This window comes from Zosterops lateralis, assembly GCF_965231275.1.
Source record: "Zosterops lateralis genome assembly, chromosome: 1".
NCBI classification, from domain to species: domain Eukaryota; kingdom Metazoa; phylum Chordata; class Aves; order Passeriformes; family Zosteropidae; genus Zosterops; species Zosterops lateralis.
In genome coordinates, this window is record NC_139762.1 from 140038828 (window position 1) to 140058699 (window position 19872).

The following is a 19872-nucleotide window of genomic DNA, read 5'->3' on the forward strand; positions in this document are numbered from 1 at the left end:
CTCATCATCTAATGTTCTTCAGGCAAAGAACCTGACACTAAGCAACACTAAAAACCTAATGGAATCTCAAAAAAATATATAGAAATATCTTAATATTCACAAAAAATAGTGTATTCAAGCATGCAGCATAAAGCTTCCCCTATTCTTCTGACAAAGAGTATTTTCATGCTTGGCAAATCAGTTGCACATGTTAAGAAGGTGAACACCCATGGGATTTTTCTGAGACAAGAAAACACAACTTTTATATTTCTCCACCACAGATCTTGAACCCATCTTCTCTTTCACATCGTGTTTGGAGGAAATATCACATAAGGTGACGAATGCCACAGCCAACAGGTACAGAACATCAGCCTGCTGAAGGTGAAGTTTCTCAGAGAAGGAAAGGTCCACACCAAGGTGTATGTCTTTTCTTTTTAATGAATCAGGCCCTTTTCAGAAGGGAGGTTTGATTTTTCCTGTATCACTGTTAATGCTAGTGTGGAGATTTAAGCTAGAGGGAAAGCCAACCCTTAAAAGCCATGACTCTATAAATATCAATATGTTATTTAAATGTATTATTTCTGGTAATTCAAATGCCTTATTATGTGACTTGACTTTTAAAATAGTGAGCTACCCCTAATTCTCCCACTTGGACATTTTATTTAAAGCAAATTCATTTTTAAAAGCAGTAGCCATTTACAACCAAAGAAAATTTCTGTATATCTCTTAGAAGTAGTTACGGTATTTTTTTTAAAATGTCTGTGCTCACTAGTTTTATTTATCACAGAAGAAGGAAGCTGAGAGACCAGCGTCAAATCCTCGACTTGTATTAATTCTGGGGAAAGTGGTGATTTAGGGGGCTTTATACACCCGGAAGAATCTCCAGATTCTTGTTTGCATTTCTTGCTGCGAGCCTTTCCTGAAGACAAAGTTGAGGATAACAGTGCAGGTTTCTGAATGTTGGCAGAACTGCTAATATCAGCTTCATTTTTTTTCTGACTTTGTGGTTTAGGTGAAATCTCCTGAATAAATAATAAAAAATTGATACTTTTATTTCAGTTTCTTCGTTGTAGCTCTTGTATTCTATTTTGATCTTTTTAAAAGCAATTTTAGTACTCAAACATCATAAAGCAACATTATTTTAGTACAAATGAAAACTATTTAAAATGCATCACATTAAATTTTGCTTTTTTAAAGGAGCACTACCAATTGTTTTCAGTATTCAGAATACTCAATTCTTACTATTTGAAATACTGCAAAAAGCCTGAAAAGAACACATTTTCCCTCTATTCCCAATTTAAAAAAAAAAATCAACAAAGTACTTTTAGTTTTCTCTTTCATCTTAACTGTCAGTGCAGTCCCAAAGCAGAACCCAGAGAGCATCTGTTCCCAGCCAGAACACACACACACACACACACACTGATGCACCATCACAGAGCATCTCACGCTGGAAGGGACCCAGAAGGATCCTCAGGTCCTCCTCCCTGCTCCTCACAGGGCTGCCTGCTGCTCAATCATGACTGGGTGTGTTGTTCACACACTCCTTGAACTCTGGCACTCCTGTAAGCAAACAATCCCTCCTCAGAAGGATTGCAGCTCTAAAAAAGTTGCCAAGATTTTCCCTACACAATCATTTCCCCAACCAGGGGCAAAAAAGACAAATAGTTAGGCAGTTCCTCAGGAAAACTATATTTAACAAGGAATTTGTATTTTTGAGAACCTGAAAAAGTTGATAATGCTCCTTTAAGGAATGTCTGAAACAATAAAAAGTTTCCAATTCTGAGCACACTCTCACACAACCCCTTTCAGTGCTGGGAGTCTGGATTTCACCACATTAATGTGTTTGCGCAAACATGAAGAAATCACAACTTCTAGCACCACAGGGTTAAAGAGATTGCTAACTGTCAGGGGAAAATGAGCAAATAAAGAGTTAAAACAGTTTTAAAGGAAAAGAGTCAACATATAATGCATCTTTCCAAATTCTCAATTTTCATCCTTCTTAACACAAACAGTACTATTTTAAGACCATTAGCATGCATTGACAGACATTAGCATTTTAAATTTTTCACTAGAAGTTCTTCCTACATTACCATGTGTTACAACTTGCCTAATAAGGGCAAACTACAATATCTGAGTATAATTTCTTAGGCCTGTCTCCCTTTTCATCCCAGTTACATCATACAGCATAGTACCATCTAATAAAACCATAACTAACAAAGCAGAGAGGCATTTCTAGAACATGTGCACCACTTTATCCAAACTAGAAACATCACATGTCTGGTGATTTGAGGGTATTATTGAGTTTTGTTTTAAATTGCAATTTTATTTTCCACTAGAACTTTCCATGTTCCAATGGAGGAAAAAACAAACAAAAAAAAAAAAGGCAAAACAAAACCCCACAAGTGCACATTCTGTATCTGTAAAAGGGTGCCCCTGAATGCTACATGAAGGGCTCGCTGGGAGTATTCTGTAAAGATCCGGTGCAAAACATCCCATTCGGCAGACATCAGTTCTACCTTGAGTAACTCCATTACACATGTACTAGGTGCAGTTTATTCACTTAAATAAAATATTCCATGAACTGTAGAGTATACCTATGCTGGTTATGAGAGGTATTACCAGAAATTAATTAGAGTCGTAACTTGTAAATAAACAATTTTATTGTTCATCTTCACAGATGTGAAAGACATACTACAGCATCCATTACTTTCAAATTACAAAGTTATTTAAACAAGATTAAAAAATTAAATTAAGATTTTGATAAGGTGCTTAACCTCTTAACAGGACAAATTAACATTAAAAACCTTAATGAATTATTGTTATCCATCTACTCAGGTCTTGGTCAAAAGAAAATATAACATGACATACCCTAATACAATTAAATAAACTACTGTATCTGCAACTAATCGTCTGAGGTTCTGGGTTTAAGACAACTGTAAACTAAAAATGTATAAATATAAACAAAAACTTGCATCAACAGAGTCAGTTTTCGGCTATTGGCCTGAATATTTCTATCATATTCTGCATTACATTATTGAAAAAACCTACAAGATATTTTATCCATTCAATTTTATAGCAGTAGCAGACAAAGCCTCTACGGAATGTCAGCTTCGCTATCGGAAAACCTTTTGGGGAGGTTTATAACTCGGCCATTTTAATTTCATTTTGGGCAGGAAGTCAGCGAAAAAAGCTTTAAGCTCAAAAAATTTCCTCCCCACAGTCAATTATTTAAATGTTTGTGAGGTTTCTGGTTTTAGTTAGACACAAAGGAATAGGACAATTTGTGATTTTAGATGCCTCTTTAAAGGAGCTTAACTATTATTTCCAAAAAATGAGGTTTTTCAGACCATTAGCATGTAAACAATGACAGAGACATCTTGTTTTTTATGTCTGATCAATAAAACAGGAACAGCCGAGTTACTAAGTCTAAGAAATAACAAAAAGGTTATAGTAAATATGCACTGCAGTTTATACTGTTGCATACACAGTCTATGTAAACCACAAAGTCCCATTCACCGCAATGGGATTCTGCATGGCAAGATTTACATTGTAATGATTCTCCCAAAAACAACATGCTGTAAGCCATTTCACAGTTTTTTGCACATTGAAAATATCACACACAGTAGCAAGAAAATCATAGCATCTTTAATATGCAAAAATTTGAGAAATGGAATGTCATGTCAGTACACTGTAAACCTTTATGCAAAATATCGGTCAATGCATCAGCACCACAGTGGCTCCGCCGGCCCTGACAGTGACAGCATCAAAAACAGAAAATCAGGTTCCATTGACTCCATCCAATGCAGCATCAATGGAAAAACCAGAGCAATGCAATTATATATCAGCTCTAAAGAACCAGTACAACTAAAATATCAAATCAGGTTTGGGGTAGGGACTGTTTCATAGAGTGTGCCGGGGCTAAAGAACAGAAGTGCTTGTTAAAGAATTTGCAGGCAGCAAGGCTACTTTGTTCAAATGCTGCTGTTAAAGAAGAATGAAAATGCATACAAAAAAGCTGTATTAAAGATACATTAAGGCTCTGATTTAAATAATTGGAAAACAAAGATGTCCTGAATCAAGACTACTGTTCATCCTTAGCTTGCTTTACCATGCTCAGGCATTCAGCCCTTTTGAAATGCAAGTTAATGCACAATTCGGAGTCAAGCAATGCCTGAACACAGTGCAGTAAGCCAAAGACAAAATGGCAGCCTCCAGACCCTGCCAATGCGCAGGTTTAAAAATCAGACCCTTAACATTATTTAAAAGTTTCTTTTTTGTATTTATTAAAATACACACCCTTGCAAAATGTATGGCTCATTGAGCAGTTCATAAAACACATACAAGCCTACAACACCAAATTCTTACAATATAAAAGAAACTTCTTTTAAAAGAAGTTCTATGTGATGTCAAAAACCCTGTTTCAAACACAAATCAAATTTGTGTAAGGGCCTGTTTCTAAGCCAGTCATCATTCCAGCTATAAAACTGGACCATGGGACAGTGGTCTCCTCATATTTGTTGCACGGAGACTTTGTTTTATTTTGTTTTCTGTTAAGTTTTCTAACACAAGAGCTCGTTATTGAAATTCAAGTCAACACTGTGTTTAGAGACAATTAAATTCCATACTTCTGGCTCTGCCAGATATGTAAACATAAGATAAATTTTCAGTTCCCTGTTATATCTGAAGGGGAAAATTTTTATGTTGTAGGTACTACATCTCCATGGCACACTCCAGTGGGAACTTTGCAAAAGAATCAAACTCTACCATTTCATACCTGCTCCAGGACTGGAGCTGATTCTTTGTTGCCTTCCTTTTTTTCAGCACCATCTGCAACAACAGCTTTGGATGCCAATAAACCTTAGGAGAAAAGTTGCAGATATTTTTAGTTAGAAGCACCTTGCAATAAGAATTTGTAGAAAAAGAAACAAAATATTGAGACAAGAAATATGAACTGCACAGGTCTACAACATGAGTCTTTCTGAAATGGCTCCACACAAAGCTGAACACTTTAAATTAGAAGAAATAAAAAGTTAAAGGGCATTCCAACAATGGCATGCTTACATAGGAAGCATTTCTTTATCATATTTACTGACAATCAAATTATCAATTCTAAAATAAAGCCTGGCTATCCTTCCTAAGCCCAAGCACTTGAGCTTTAAACCAGAAGTATGATTATATTAATTTTTAAAATCAAAATTATTTACAGAACTCTTCTCTCTCTCTCCTTTCCAGTCTTTGAGAAATTTATATCAGAATTTGTATTACTACTTCTTAACTGTAACACATACAAACCTGTCTTAGACATAATACAATAAGAGATTTAATTTCCAAACAAATATTCTCAGCAGTGGAGCTCCCAAATTACCTCAATAAGATGGCCAAATTGGGAGCAAATAATATATTAGAATATGTAAGTTCATTCACAGACTTATGTACAATATCACTACTACAAAAAAATCTGTAAAGACAAGGGGAATATAAATACAAAAGCTTTCTGCCAGCAAAGCATATGGCAACAGCTTCAGCTGTACCTCATAAAACAACTTTGCCTAACAATGCAGAGATAGAAGTTCTACACCATTAAGAAAATACAGAACTGATAAAACCTAAAAAACATAATTCTGAATAAAAAACTGCTGTTATAATCTCTGGGAATGTCAATATTGGGAGTGAGGAGTTGAAGTCCTCAAAAATAACTTGATTCAGAGGGAATTGCTATTGTATTCCATAAAAAATTAGACATGGCCAAAATTATTTCAAAGTTGACAATGTCCAAAGAATTATAAATTAGTGAAGTCTGGGCTCTCAGGAACTGTTCAAGACATTAAAACAAAACAAAAAAAATCAGCATTCAACAATAAACACCAAGTGTTTTATCTCATTTACTATTTATTTTAGATTAAGTTATGCTTTAGTTAAGGTTAACTGAAAAGCAGAAAGTTACTTAATCCTGTAAGATCAAAACAAAATTATCAGGTAAGATTTTAATTCTGCATTACACTACATAAAAGATTTAGGTTTTATGGACTTGAATATTTTTAAATCAAATTATCCTATTTAAATCAAGTTGCAAAAATCTCAGTGTTCTTTATCTTTGCAATCAGGCACTTATATCAAAAAGTGTAAAATCATTTTCAAAATTAAGTGAAGTTGAGTTTTAAATACAAAAGAACTGAGCTACAGTTTATGAGGAACCATGTCCCATCCCTGAGGGAGTTCAAGGCCAGTCTAGATGGGGCTTAGAGAAAGCTGGTCTAGTAGATAATGCTGGAATTAGATGATCTTTAAGGTCGCTTCCAACCCAGACCATTCTGTGATTCTCAGATTCTCTGATTTTTAGTTCTAGCTAGATGATCCCTGCTCAGAAACTCAAGCTATTAAATGAATCTACATTCAGACGTGTCAATATATAATCCTTATGATTTCCTTTTTCTCTACCCCATGAACTATTTTTCTAACCAGGTACCATGCCTATAGGACAAAAGAAACTTCACAAGGCACTGCAAACCAGGACTACAGCCTCACCACCCTCTCAGGGCACCTAACAAAGCCAAAGCAGGGAGTGGCACAGTGAACCAGGAATGTTTTGTTCTGCAAGCTCATTGCAGCTATTATCTGGTTTTAGGTACCAACACACCGAGAGAAGACGTGGAAGCAAACATTCCAACAGAGGCACAAACTAACTGGAAGACGACATTAATATCTGCTTAGCAGGAGATGTTCTTCACCTCTGGGAAATGTAATTGCTACCAGTGCTAGTAGGTAAAGAAAGGGCAAAGGAAGCAACTTATTTTGTTTAATGGTGAGCAAAGAATACCATATGCAGCTGTGGGCCCTGTGGCAGATAAGAAGACCCTTCTGCATCAAATACTGAATGCTGAACAGAAATCCAGAAACAGTTCCCTTCATACAGCCTCCTGCAATAGTGTTTTGCACTATTTCCCCAATACAGCTGTAAGAACCTGGTGAATGATTTTCTAACAGCTACAATGCTTTGATTATTTTGTAGCCACTCCCACCAGCATGATTCCCAACCTTCCTTCAAATCTAAAAGCTTTTCCTGGAGACAAAAATGACACAATGCAAGTGTATATTGATACACAATATATTGTATATACAAGCGTTTAACACATAAGAAATAAACATGTGGCAAGAAAAGGTTTGATCATCAGCAGTTGAGTTTTCAAAATGTACTGTTATAAAAGACTATAGTATGAACTGCAGAAGTGTGTTAATTTGAGAACAGATACACAAAGTATCTACAAGGCATGACAAATTTCTTCTTGTAGTTAAAGTATTAGTACACTTTCACTAAAATATAACACACCCTCTGCTAGCCAAGTATGTCTTGTGGAGACAAGACATAAAAAACGCCCCCTAGAAAACAAAAAAAACACAAACAAACAAAAAAACCCAAAACCAGTGTTTAAAAACACTCTTTTTAAAATGGTAATAGTCAATGGCTGCAAAATCATGGTTTGATTATTCAATTCAGTCTGTATGAACCTGTATCACTACTATGATTCGCATAATGCTTCTGAAGTAATAAGAATCTATCCACAAGCACAGGCAAGTACAATTTCTAAATGTAAAGGGTTTTCAGCTGGTTTTGGTATCTTCTGCTACTAACTGCTATTGGAAAGAAATTAACAGGGCTCCATCAATATACATCTCCAGTCTCCACACCTTATACTACTACTGCTCGTGGCAGCAATTAAATTGGAACTTAACTAAAAATGTATATAGTATGGGAAAGGAGAGTAGAAATGGGGCTGATAAATTTGACATCCATTAACAAAACTTGGAATCAAAGAAGGATCCTTCCAGGAATCACAACCGCGGAGGCAGAGGATGGGTTTTTCTAAAGACTGCTTCCTTTATATGAAAAGATCCTTTTTGTAATTTCTTGGTTGAAAAGCTGGACATGAGCTGCCAACACTTTCCTGGGCTACATCAAAAGCAGTGTGGGCAGCAGGATGAGGGAGGTGGTTCTACCCACCTGCAGTGCTGTGTCCAGCTCGTGGGTCCCAGCACAGGAAGGATATGGCCCTGCTGGAGTGAGTCCCGAGGAGGGACCCAGAGATGGTCAGAGGGCCGGAGCAGCCCTCCTGTGAGCAAAGGATGACACAACTGGGGCTGTACAGCCTGGAGAAGAGAAGGCTCCAGGGAGACCTTATAGTCCAGGGCCTAAAGGGGGTCTACAAGAGAACTGGGGAAGGACATTTTACAGTGGCATGTCATGATAGGACAAAAGGGAATGGATTCAAACTTAACGAGATGTTTAGATTGGATATGAGGAGGAAATTCTTTCCTATGAGGGTGGTGAGGCACAGGTTACTCAGAGAAGCTGTGGATGTCCCATCCCTGGAAGTGTTCAAGGCCAGGTTGGATGGGGCTTTGAGCAACCAGGTCTAGTGAAGGTGTCCTCGTCCATGGCAGCAAGGTTGGAAGTAGGTGAACTTTAAGGTCCCTTCCAACCCAAACCATTCCATGATTTGTACCATTTTATTTTTACTGATTGAGAGACCGAAACAGAACCGCTCTTACAAGAAAACTGACTAAACATCCTCTACTGCAGACCAGTAAAAGGCTGGATAAGCCAAAACAAGTATGAAAAAACCTCTTACTATGCAATTTAGCAAATTAGGTTATTTTTGTTTTACAGAAACAAGTAAGAAACTTTATCTATTTCCAAAAAAAAAACCAAAAATAAACCACAAACAAAGCTTCTCTCAGTTGTAGGACAGAGAAGTTAACCAGCCTTCACATGAAATACAATTACTAGAATAATGAGTGGAATGAATTTCTATCTTACAGTGTGTTCAAGGGCTTCTCTGTTAAGGGAGGGACTTCACAACTTTTTTCAACTAACCTTTAGAAATGCATCTGATACTTTCCCAGCACAGGTAAAAACACAAGACTTTGTCCTAAATACTGACAGGATCAAAGCTAGCAACACAATAGTCTTATCGGGAGGAACATAAATTGAAATAAATTTTTGCACAGGTAAGTAAATTTCTATTCAATTCTGCAATTTAAATGCAGTTTTCAGCTTTTAAAGATAAGACCAATTATTTCATTTCCTGTTGTATAGAATGTATTCTGTAGTAATATCCCCGTTTTCCAATAATGCCTTTGAGCAATAAAGGTAGGGAATGAATGCTTAGACACACACACAAAAAAAAAAAATTTAAAAAAAAAAAAAAAAAATTTAAAAAAAAAAAATAAAAAAATCAATCTTTATAGCCTCAGTTTGTAGGCATGTATATCTCTAAATCAGAAACTCTTTTTAGAAATAATTTCACTTTATGAAAAATATTTTCTGTTTCTCCACAGCTAACTATAGCTTTAATTTACAGTGGTAGTATGTAACTCATGACATTCTTAAGTGGTTAAATAAACCCAAATTCACCCAATAATGGAGAAAACTGTACGGCCAGAGGTAAAATATGCTCAAGAAATCGATGAATTCAGGATGATTATTATACTAACAAACTAAAAGACGCAGTACAGTCTGTAACTAATTTATGAACCAGGTAGACTTTACCATTTATGAATTCCTTTCAAATTCTAACCAAGTACAGACTGCAGTGACCATCTGCCTCATGAATGTGCTTCTATGCAATCTAATTCAGCACCTTCTTTACAAGCATGAACATTTCACCACATGACAAAGGAAAAAAGCCAACAACAACAACAAAAAAAAGCCTTTTACCAGTGATCTTGTTTAGGCGAGCTCTCTTTGCCTGAAATGAGTTGCCTAGATTACTTTTCCTCTTGTGTGATAACGTGCTCTCTGCCTGCACAAAGGCCATCTTTGGAACATCCACTACAGGAAATCCTACTTCTAAACACAAGAAAAACCTCATTAACTCACATCTCATAAATGCATAACACCCAAAATACTTAAACATTTCAGAACTGCTAATAGAATACTGTAGTAAAGAAACTTTAAATGTTTATAAAAAAGGAAAATGACACATTCTGAAGATCTAGAATTACATACTGAAACAATAAATGGAGATTATCTCAAAATCTGTAATTTTTACTGAATGAGAAATAAGAATTGAAGACTTAAACAAATCTCATCAACTCTCATACAGTTTCAAACACCCCTGAATATGGATATATCATGCATATTGGATTTTTTTTTTTTCTTTAAACAAGATCAGGGATTATCTCACACATACAAGAAGATGCAGGAATATCAACCAAAGTGTACAATGAAATAATTAATAAAAAGCTATGTTCTGCTCTTGATAAAGCTAGTCAGAAGTTTAGCACAAGCAGTAAATGCTGACTGAACTAGATTTATCTGATAAAAAGTTTCTGAACCTATTACCATTATATATCAGAAAGTTATAATAGCAAATGTGACATTTTCCTCTAGAAATATTGGTTATTACTTAACTACAAAATTAGCAATAAGAGTCAAACACTACAGAAAAAATAATTTTGTATTTATAGAATGTACTTTTACCAAATGTGTCACTAGATGTAGGCTCCTCTTCCTTTTTTTGGACTTCCTGCATGATTGTAGAGGTTGAGGTTTCTTCCTTTTTTGAAGGGACTTTTAGCCATTTTCTGTCCTCTTTATCTTTATTGCTGTTTGCACTGGTTCTAGGTTTACTTCCTGCTTTGTTCTTGGCTGCTGCTGCAGCAGCAGCTTTGACCAAAGCTATCCAATCCTCCAAAAAGGAAAAAACGGTGAGTAAGTATTATAAAGTGCCTAAGACTCAAACAGAAAATACTTGAAAACCCACTGAATTTTATCTAGAAACGTTCAAATGAAATTCATTTTATTTTTACCGTTACTACTCAAAGAATGGTAAAATTGACTTTCCCAAATTGTTCAAATAAACTTATATGCCACGTGGATAAAAAGAAAAAAAAACTTTCAAAAACCACTGTATATAGAATTCTGGCTGTACACATTCCCTGTTAAACTACTTTTTGTGTCATCACTTTAGAAACCCAGGAGCTCCCAATCCCAGAAGACTGACATTTTTCTTACCCTTCTGGCTCTGAAACACACAATTCCATAGTTGTTGACCTATTATGCAGAGCTACAATTGCCTCAAAGCAGTGTCCAGCTGCATGGAATTCCTCCTGAACTGATAAACTAGGGATAACTCCTATCTCATTATACCTTTGTTTCTAGAGCAACTACAGACTCTTTTACTCTTTTTCTATTACATATCACAGGTTTCACTCATTAACTTCAATAAAGTATAATATGACTGAATTTCACAGTCTATATTTAAGTAATTAAATGTCATTTGCATAGTTGTTTATTTGTACCATAGAGAAATAATTCAATGGATGAACAATACATCCCAATCTAATCTACTTTTGGCATTTAGACCAAGTCAAGCCACCCTATAAGCCAATGGAGAGAACTTCTTCAGCTAAGTCAACCTTGTTCCACTAGTTTAGTGATGCGACTCCTGCCTTATGTCTCCTGAATGTCAGGGATCAACCTGACTGCAAAATTTGTAACTTGATCTTTTTGACCAAAGTATTTTTTTGATTTTTTTACCACACTGAGGTACAGAATTCTTCTGTGAAGAAGTTATGTGCAATATAGAAGGCAGTAGAAATGATCAACCAGTCAGAATTAAGCATCTGAGTGCTCTGAATTGCAAGTATTACCACACACACACAAAAATATGAAAAAGACTATTTATATAGTTACCCATGAGCGCTTTACAAATAGTACTTTCTTTTTTTCCCCCCAACTGAATACAGACTATTTTATTCTGGAATATCTCCTTGTTGTTATGTCACACAAGATACCTAAAGTAGCTTGATTTTACAAATCTTCTTCCAATGCAACCTTTTCCCCACCTGTTACGTATTATAAATCTTTCAAGTTTCTGTTCTGCTGAGGGTTTCTTTGCCTTCTTTGACATGAGGAAATCATAACACAAATACAGTGTTAATTCTCCTTCCATTAAGCTTTTCCTTTTCCACAGTTCAATACTTTAAATCACTGCTTTATGTGGGTTACGCTTCTTCTTTGCACCAACTTACATATTTAGAATCAATAACAGTTTTGACTCCTCTGAGATGAAGTGCTTCATGTCCACACTGTCAGTGCAAGATGCAGACACTCACACTGGCCAGCAGCAAGGTTTGGAAGCACTTTGGCAATACTCACACAACAGGCAATTACTGAGGCCACTTGGTGATGTGCCAGCACAAAGGAGAGTGTCTAACTGCCAGCTGCAGAGTCAGACAAAAGCACACATACCTCTCTTCTGGCCAGCCACAACCAGCACACCTATTAGCTCCAGTCCATCCAGAGCCTTGCCCAGCCAGCAGGACAAAAAAAAAGGATGAGCTATTCCTCACATGGTGAGTGAGGAATGAGGAGACCTGAGAATACAAGTCTTACACTGTACCCTGGCCATGGGATGAAGATCATCAGTAACATGGTTGGAGATTAGAACTTTAAAAAGTGGGAAGGGGAAGTAGTGCAGCCTGTCTCAAAATAGCTTCTAAAGAATATCTTAATTTTCAGTCAAGCTAAGCACCCTGGATTCAAAAGCTTTCAGAAGATATCAAGCTTCAAAAGATGATGCTGAAGCAAGTATCCTGGTCCAAGTGCAGCTGGTGCAGCATGGGAAGGGGTTTTGTGGCTCTCTTTGTACTTTATTTCACTGTTTGGATACTGTTCTTACAACATGGAGTTTACAGTAGCAGGACACATAACAATGAAGCAAACAAAGGTTGAACATTCAGAAGCCAGAGAAGAGATACATTCATTATGGTGACAGTTATACTCTTTTCTTGGATTAACATGTAAATTTAAACTCAGTGAAGAGAACCTCAAGCAATTGGGATGGACAATATTATTGTCCATCTTAATTCCAACTTAAAACTATTTTGTGATTCTGAATTGTTCAAAAATTCTGTGGGTCCATTTTTGTTTTGGCTCTGGAGTAAAATACAGGCACTAAAGTGACACAGTTAATGCCTGCTTTTCAACCTTGAATTCCTGAGTGACTGCTCAGCAGCACAGCTCCTGACAGGTGAGAGTTATTTAGCATCTAAGATGCTAAGGTGACAATTTCTTTTGTAGAGCACAGGAATTCCTCCTTCAAAAAAATACATCTGTGTCCTTGTCAGATTTTTTTACAAAAAAAATTAGCAAAACAATTGAAGAATAATAGTGGGATCCTAAAGCACAATAAATCTTGAAATCTACCTCAGGCTAATAGTATGATATCTATTCTATCATCATAGTAGCAGGACAGTAAATATCACAGGTATAACAGAAACTAGCTACAAATTTTAATAGTAGGACAATTTCTCAGATCATACAAAGCCAAGGGTCGAAATATGAACACATTAGAAATTAAAAGAGTAAAAGCAAAATCCTTCTAAGAGCAGTTTTTCCAACTTTTCTTCCATTTCCTGACATTGTCTCTCTATTGGAAGTAGTTGTGTAACTCTGAACCATTTAGTCTGTATAATCCAGCCTGATTTCCCACTTCCCTCAGTATCTCACATCAGTGAGCTTCTCATTTACATATGTAACATTAAAAAAAAATAAAATAAAATACACCCAAAACGTCTATTTCCTTCTTTTTCTTTCTTACTAAAATTCATCTTTCAAGTAAGCTGAGAAAATTGACAGGAGAATAGTAATGGCCCACAGCAGTTAGAAAACAAAGCATTACTTTATGACTACTGAGGAAAACTGTCATTATGCTAATTAGATTCACTAAATCAAAACACAGGAAATTGCACGATCGAGAAATATATCAGCAGAAATTACCCAACAGCCTTACACATCAATTGGCTAAAAAACTTGCATTTTAAAATATTCCTTGTGTAACCATAACCCTGCAACAGTGGGAAGGCAAAACCAGAATACTTTCCAAACTCCAACCCTTGCGTCAATAGCAGAATTCACACATACATCGCTCTCCCTTCACCTGCCTACAACCACCACCTTTTTTGGCTTCTCCACAGTACTAAAGATTCAGCTGCTTTTTCCTCTTCTGTCACACCATAACTCCCACACGTTCATACATACACATACATAAAACATGAATCTATTGACTGGCTGATTCCACATCAAGCCTGGTTTCCTTACCCTCACCTTTCAATTCTACACAGTCTGCCCCACCTACATCTCGGCTCACATTGTCTCCTGTCACATCTTCTTTTTTTCCTCTGGCCCATTCGCAAATCCAGGCTTTTTCCTCAGCTTCCTCTTCCTGTGTGCCAAGTCCCCTCCCTCTCTTTCAAATCCCTCCTCAAAACTCACTTCTTTTGGTTCGATTTCCGTCACTAATCTCAGCTCCGGCGCTATCTGCTCCCTCTCGCGCGCCTGATTACATCAAAGATAAAACAAAAAACATGAAACAGAAAAAGTAAGTTATCCAAATATTTCATATTTGCTCTCACAAGGGCAGTCTCAATATCCCTTTTTTCCCCTCTCTGTCACAGATCTGTGTGATTTTGATTTATTTGTGCTTATCTGAACCACAGCTGAGCCTCAAGACTCATTGCGCTGAGACACACATTTTCCACTCTTTAAAAATTTTGCCTTTCCACCCTCACAACTGAGTCTTATTAAAACACACTGCTGCTGCAACTCCAAAATAGTTTGAGTGCTATAGCATTTACAGTCTCTTCCTTCAAATCACACTAAGCTCGAATCAAAGTATTATCTAATCTCTACCTCTCCCCAAGCAATTTGAATTCTGCATGCTTAGCACACACCTTCCATGAACATCTTAAAATTTGTTACATTTATTGATGTACTAGAACTTGAAGTATCTTAAGCTTACACTCATCACTGGAAATGTATTTTTTAGTTTGTAAACACACAAAATACAAGTTTTAAGTTTAAGTGAAGCATGAAGTGTTGCATCTGACAACTCTACCTCATTTTTCATAACAGTTTACAGTCTTGGCATTTTTGTAATCTTTACACAAATTTCAGTAAATATTTTCTTATAAAATAAATAATGCAAAAAAACCAAAAACATCCATGGGAGTTTGAGGTTTAAACAAAGCTCAGTCTCAGATAACTGATTTTCAACCAAATCTTAGTTCATGTTTTCATTCTGAAATAACACTTAGAAAAACAAACACTTTCCATTGCATTATACACAAAAATTGCAAGAAAAATTATATTTTTGCCTTTGAAAGCTACAGATTTCATGCTTATTTCTACTTTTGCAGGATTAAGTGCTAGAACTAGTATCAATCAGCATTACAGAAAGCACAGTTGGAGGTGTTCTTGGACCCAGACAACTTAAAAACTCTAAATCCATCTCAGAAAGTGCAAATTTGCACCCCTGATTCCTTCTCAAGATTTCATTGAAGCAGCCTACATTCAATCCCTAAGATGCATAAGTGGCACCATAACTCTCAACTCCTGTGAAAAATTAGAAATAACAGATGAGCTGGACTGCCACCAAACAAGTCTGGACAACATAATGGTTGTGAAGTAATGGATTTACTTTTTTTTTTTTTTTGTTTAAGCTGAAATTGCCTGTGGCCTGAGAGTAGTAACTCAAGATTAGACACAACATTGCTCTCCAGAAAAGGCACAGGATAAAGTCAGGGAGCTCTTTCCACTGTCACAAAAGGCTTATTTCTTTTCACAATCACATTACCCAAGTTTTGCTTTTTATGAAGTAAACAGAAACACTCAAACTTCCTAATTTACTGTCATACTGACAGCATTCCTTGAAATACCACACACTGGTTCAAGAGAGTTACTGTAAGACTGCAGCCAGGGTTAGTGTGACTGTAGATTTCAGTTTAATCTCCTCCAGGAAATATCTTTTAAATAATGCAGTGCTTCTGAACTATTTAATGTCCAGTGTCCCATGCATAGACAACCCTATCATACAGCTACCTTTACCCTGAAGGCCAGGATGTGGAGATGCTTTCAAGCCAATTCAATCATCCATCTGCCCAATGGATGGCTACAATGGTAATTATGAAATATTTGAAGTCTACAAAGTTAGGAATATTCTGAAGAAGATTAAGAGCTAATAAAGACCAGTTTTCATGGATTTTTTCTCAATTAGTTTCAGTGAAGTAATTTCTTATTAAATATGAAAACACAGTTACCATTTGAGATAAATGCAATGGCATTTGCGCTGAAAACATGTAAGAGTTTTCAATGATGTTTCCCCTTCACAAGTACAGATAGGCCTAGTGAGTAAATCATGACCTCTACTTCATAGTCTTCCTCAACTTCTATTCAGCATCTCTTCTTTAACAGCAATTGGACATTATAAGAGGCAAAAAATACTTATCTGTCTGATAAGTATCTAAAGTGCTGATACAGGGGGGAAAAACCCAAAGGCATGTTTATAAGACCACATGGCCAAAAAGCTCTTATAGTAGCAAACAAAACACTGGCAGACGGTGGGGAAAAAAAAAAAAAAAAAAATCAGCAGCACAGACTGCTGACAAGCTAACAAGAGAAGCTTTTTTCCTGAAAGGACACCAGAGGGAAAAGTCATTGGATGCCCCTGGTTTTGTAAACTCTGTAAGACAAGGCTCTGTGAACAGATTAGTTGGCAATGGAGTGTCCAGTAGCCAGACATTTCAGTGAGGCAAGGCCACTTGAACAGCACACTCTGAGGCATCATCCATAAACTGGTGAAGCAAGGCAGTGCAGGGCCTAGAATAAAGACTAATGTAAATTTAGTTGTGCTGCTCACACTTCTACTGCCTCAAGGTATTAAGGAAAAAAACCCAAAAAACACGGACAAAACTATGAAAATCCAAACAACTACACAAAGCCTAAAAAAGCAATTGATATAAGTATTCTTACCTGCCCTTTTGCATCCTCTGGCATAGATTTGATATGCATCCTTTTAAGACATCGAATGACACCATCATAGAATTGCACTGTGAATGTTCCTAGAAATGATTGATGGAATCACTATGAGTAGTTAAGAAACAAACACATCTTGTTACTATGAAAGCTTTTTGTTTCACATGTTGCTTTGTATGACAAGAGTAACCAGGTGTTACCACTTCAGAATCGAGAGAGGAACTAAAAACCACAAATTAAGATCTCAATGAAACCCTGCTTTAATACTGTTAGTCTTTGTCCAGCTGGACAACTTCAAGTATGTTGAAGCTTTGGAGTCATTTCTGCTTATAATTCATTGCAATAGTTAAGTAATATTTAAGATGCCACACTAGGGAAACATTTCAACTTACATCCAAATCCTCATTTACTCTAAACTAGAGGAAAAATGTCAACTTCTTATGCTCATTAGGAATATCACATTGTGAAGTCTTTAATCTGTGTTCCTGTATTTTCCTACTTTCGTTGTCTTTCTTCAATAAAGAGAACTAAAACAATTATGAAAATTTAAATATAACATTAACTCAAATCAACAATAGTACAAAATAGTCCTAAGACTGTGCTCTGAGCTTCTGATCACTGAAACAGTAAGAACGTTAAAAAAAGCATTTTGTCTTCTAGGAGAAATTTCAGTTTTCAAATTTGATACAGACAAAGGGCAAACATTTTACTAAATTTGATATATAAAAACATTTTCACTTAATATTGGGGCAGAGAGGAAAACTTTATAGCCATATCACTTTTTTAAGCAGACTAAATCACACATTTTCAAGCAGACCTTACCAATGGACCAGTGCAATACATACCCTCTTTATTAATTGCTTCAATCTTTGCAGGGTAATATCGACAGTCTGTCCAACGAGCTAAGACTTCTTCTCCAGGTTTAAAATCCTATTTTAAACAAATTTAGTAATTAATATTTAAATAATTTAGATTTTTTTTCTTAAACATTAAGTATGACGTGCTAGAAAGACTTAATGTAGGAAAACAAGCAGAGCAGCTTACAAAAGTTTGAGACAAAATAAATGTGCCACTTACAACAAACTCTTCATCATCCTTCAGCCCCTCTTTCCTCAACGCTGGTCGCTCCAGAGGCCGCAACCTGTTGCTGTCCCAGTAAATCCACTCGTCGTAGCGATGGCTCCAGCGCTCGAAGTGCACCAGCATCTTCCCCTCCTCATAATCTATCTTCTCAATCCGAGATGGATACCTGCAGTGTGAAACACAGACTGCTAAGTCTCAAAGGTTTGTTTCTTGCTTTAGATGCGATAGTGCCTATGTGACCTCCCAGAAAGTTGTATTAACACTTTGTACTGAAAACTCTCCAAGTCTGAAAAAGGCTAAGCAACTGAATTGATTGGACAACATTCAGTTCAAGAATCTATACACAACAGTGAAAACTGGAATCAGGCAGAACTCAGCTCCTTCTGCCCTTCACAGAAGTATTGAAACAAATTCAAAAGTGCATAGAATCTCCTAAAAAAAAAAAAAAAAGTTAATCACATCACCAATTATTTTTACCAGCATTTATATTAGGGCTGCTCTAAAGTTAACAACACGTGTATGGAAAAAAAAGACCACAGGAAAAGGACAGCTGCCTTTAACTTTCACCACCTGCTTTTCAAGCCAAGTACTACTCTGGACCAACAGTAAAAGAGCAGAGCTTGAGCAACCAATTTCCAATTCCTACTGCAAATTCTTTAGCTAGAAAGGCAACTGACATATATAGTGAACCTCAACATCATCAATTTTGAATATAATCTCTCCAAAATACTTGTGTTCTTAAATGAGTCTCTAACACTATGTTCTGACTAAAATACAAGTTATCAGGAAGTATGGGATTTCCTTATTTCTTAGTAACTGGACCTGCACATTAAAACAAAAGAAGCCAATCCCAATTTGCTCCTTCTTTTCTCCTATCCTACTTCTTCAACTGCAATGATGTACACAGCTTCCCAACATTTAAATATCTCAGGAGCTGCTGATTAAGAAAATAGAGATTTTCTAGGTCACTACTGCAGCCATATTTCATCCTCACATCAGAATTCAGAGACAGTCCAAACTCTCGTTGCACTTCTCTCATTCATATATTACAAAATTGCTAAATATTTTTATACCCATTCTTTAAGACTGCAGCTTTTTCTCACTGAACTTCCAAAAAAACCCCACCCCACAAAGTCTTAGTCTGAAACTGAAGACTCTCATTTGCCACTTTACTAATAAAATCTTTTTCAAGACACTTTTTCAAGTCTTTCAAAGAAACAGGATGGGCCTCTCTTCCCCCTCTAGACTGACAAAAACAATCTAACAAGAATGGTTAAGCTGATGATCTGCTGCATTAAAACAATGTAAAACTCATGGGCCAAACCTGTATCCCAGCAGCAACATTCTAGTTTAACTTTGAACAAGGATTCAAGAAAATAAATCAGCCATGAGATGGTTTTCCTAAGCCTTGCCTCTGATTATACTTTTATTTTTCAAGTCCATATGCTGCTACACTTTTTATTTTATAATTTTATAATTAAATTTCTTTTTTTTTTTCATCTTCCAGAGTGTTGCAGTTTCAAACTTAGAACTAACTCCACACTAAGCGTCAGGATAAACAAAGCAGAGGAAAAAGTAAAGTTACTGTTACTACAGCAAGTGTGTGAGAAACAATGTAACCTAAAGGAGTTCCAAGTAGAAGGATGACACAGAAGGTATTTAACAGAAGGAAAACCACCAGAAAAGCAGCAACAGGAGAGAAAGTTTATTTTGCAGCAATCAGAAATGAGAGTTTGTGCTGCAGCAGTGAAATGGAAGCCAAGAATGGTGATGCCCTTTCACAGCACAGTCAGAAATTTTAGGTTTATCTCATGCCAGCCACCAGTGATGCAAAACTGGTTGCTATACAAAATTCAGGGCCAATCAGCTGAAAGAGAATTCTCCCTTGCCTACACATCTTCAATGCAAACCCTCTGTTCCCATTATGGCACATCCCTATAGCAGTTGTTCCCTTGTTAGGGCCAGGAGTTTTCCATGGTCAGCAGCAGTCAAGA

The 19872-nt window shown here is 36.4% G+C and overlaps 1 protein-coding gene across 6 annotated transcripts in view; it reads right to left on the reverse strand.

Annotated features, from left to right (window-relative positions):
* PHF20L1 (PHD finger protein 20 like 1) overlaps positions 1–19872 on the reverse strand; it is a 59681-nt gene that overhangs the window by 33248 nt on the left and 6561 nt on the right. For 4 of the 6 annotated variants that reach the window (XM_083862523.1, XM_083862526.1, XM_083862525.1 and 1 more), the window contains 8 exons: positions 17873–18044; positions 17641–17725; positions 16793–16881; positions 14258–14320; positions 10460–10667; positions 9695–9826; positions 4754–4836; positions 749–1001 (listed from right to left, as the gene is read on the reverse strand). In XM_083862523.1, coding sequence (XP_083718649.1) covers positions 749–1001; positions 4754–4836; positions 9695–9826; positions 10460–10667; positions 14258–14320; positions 16793–16881; positions 17641–17725; positions 17873–18044 — 1085 coding nt within the window. Of the gene's footprint in view, positions 1–748; positions 1002–3748; positions 4837–9694; positions 9827–10459; positions 10668–14257; positions 14321–16792; positions 16882–17640; positions 17726–17872; positions 18045–19872 lie in introns of those variants that run through there. The other 2 variants (XM_083862524.1, XM_083862527.1) reach the window with 2 other exon arrangements.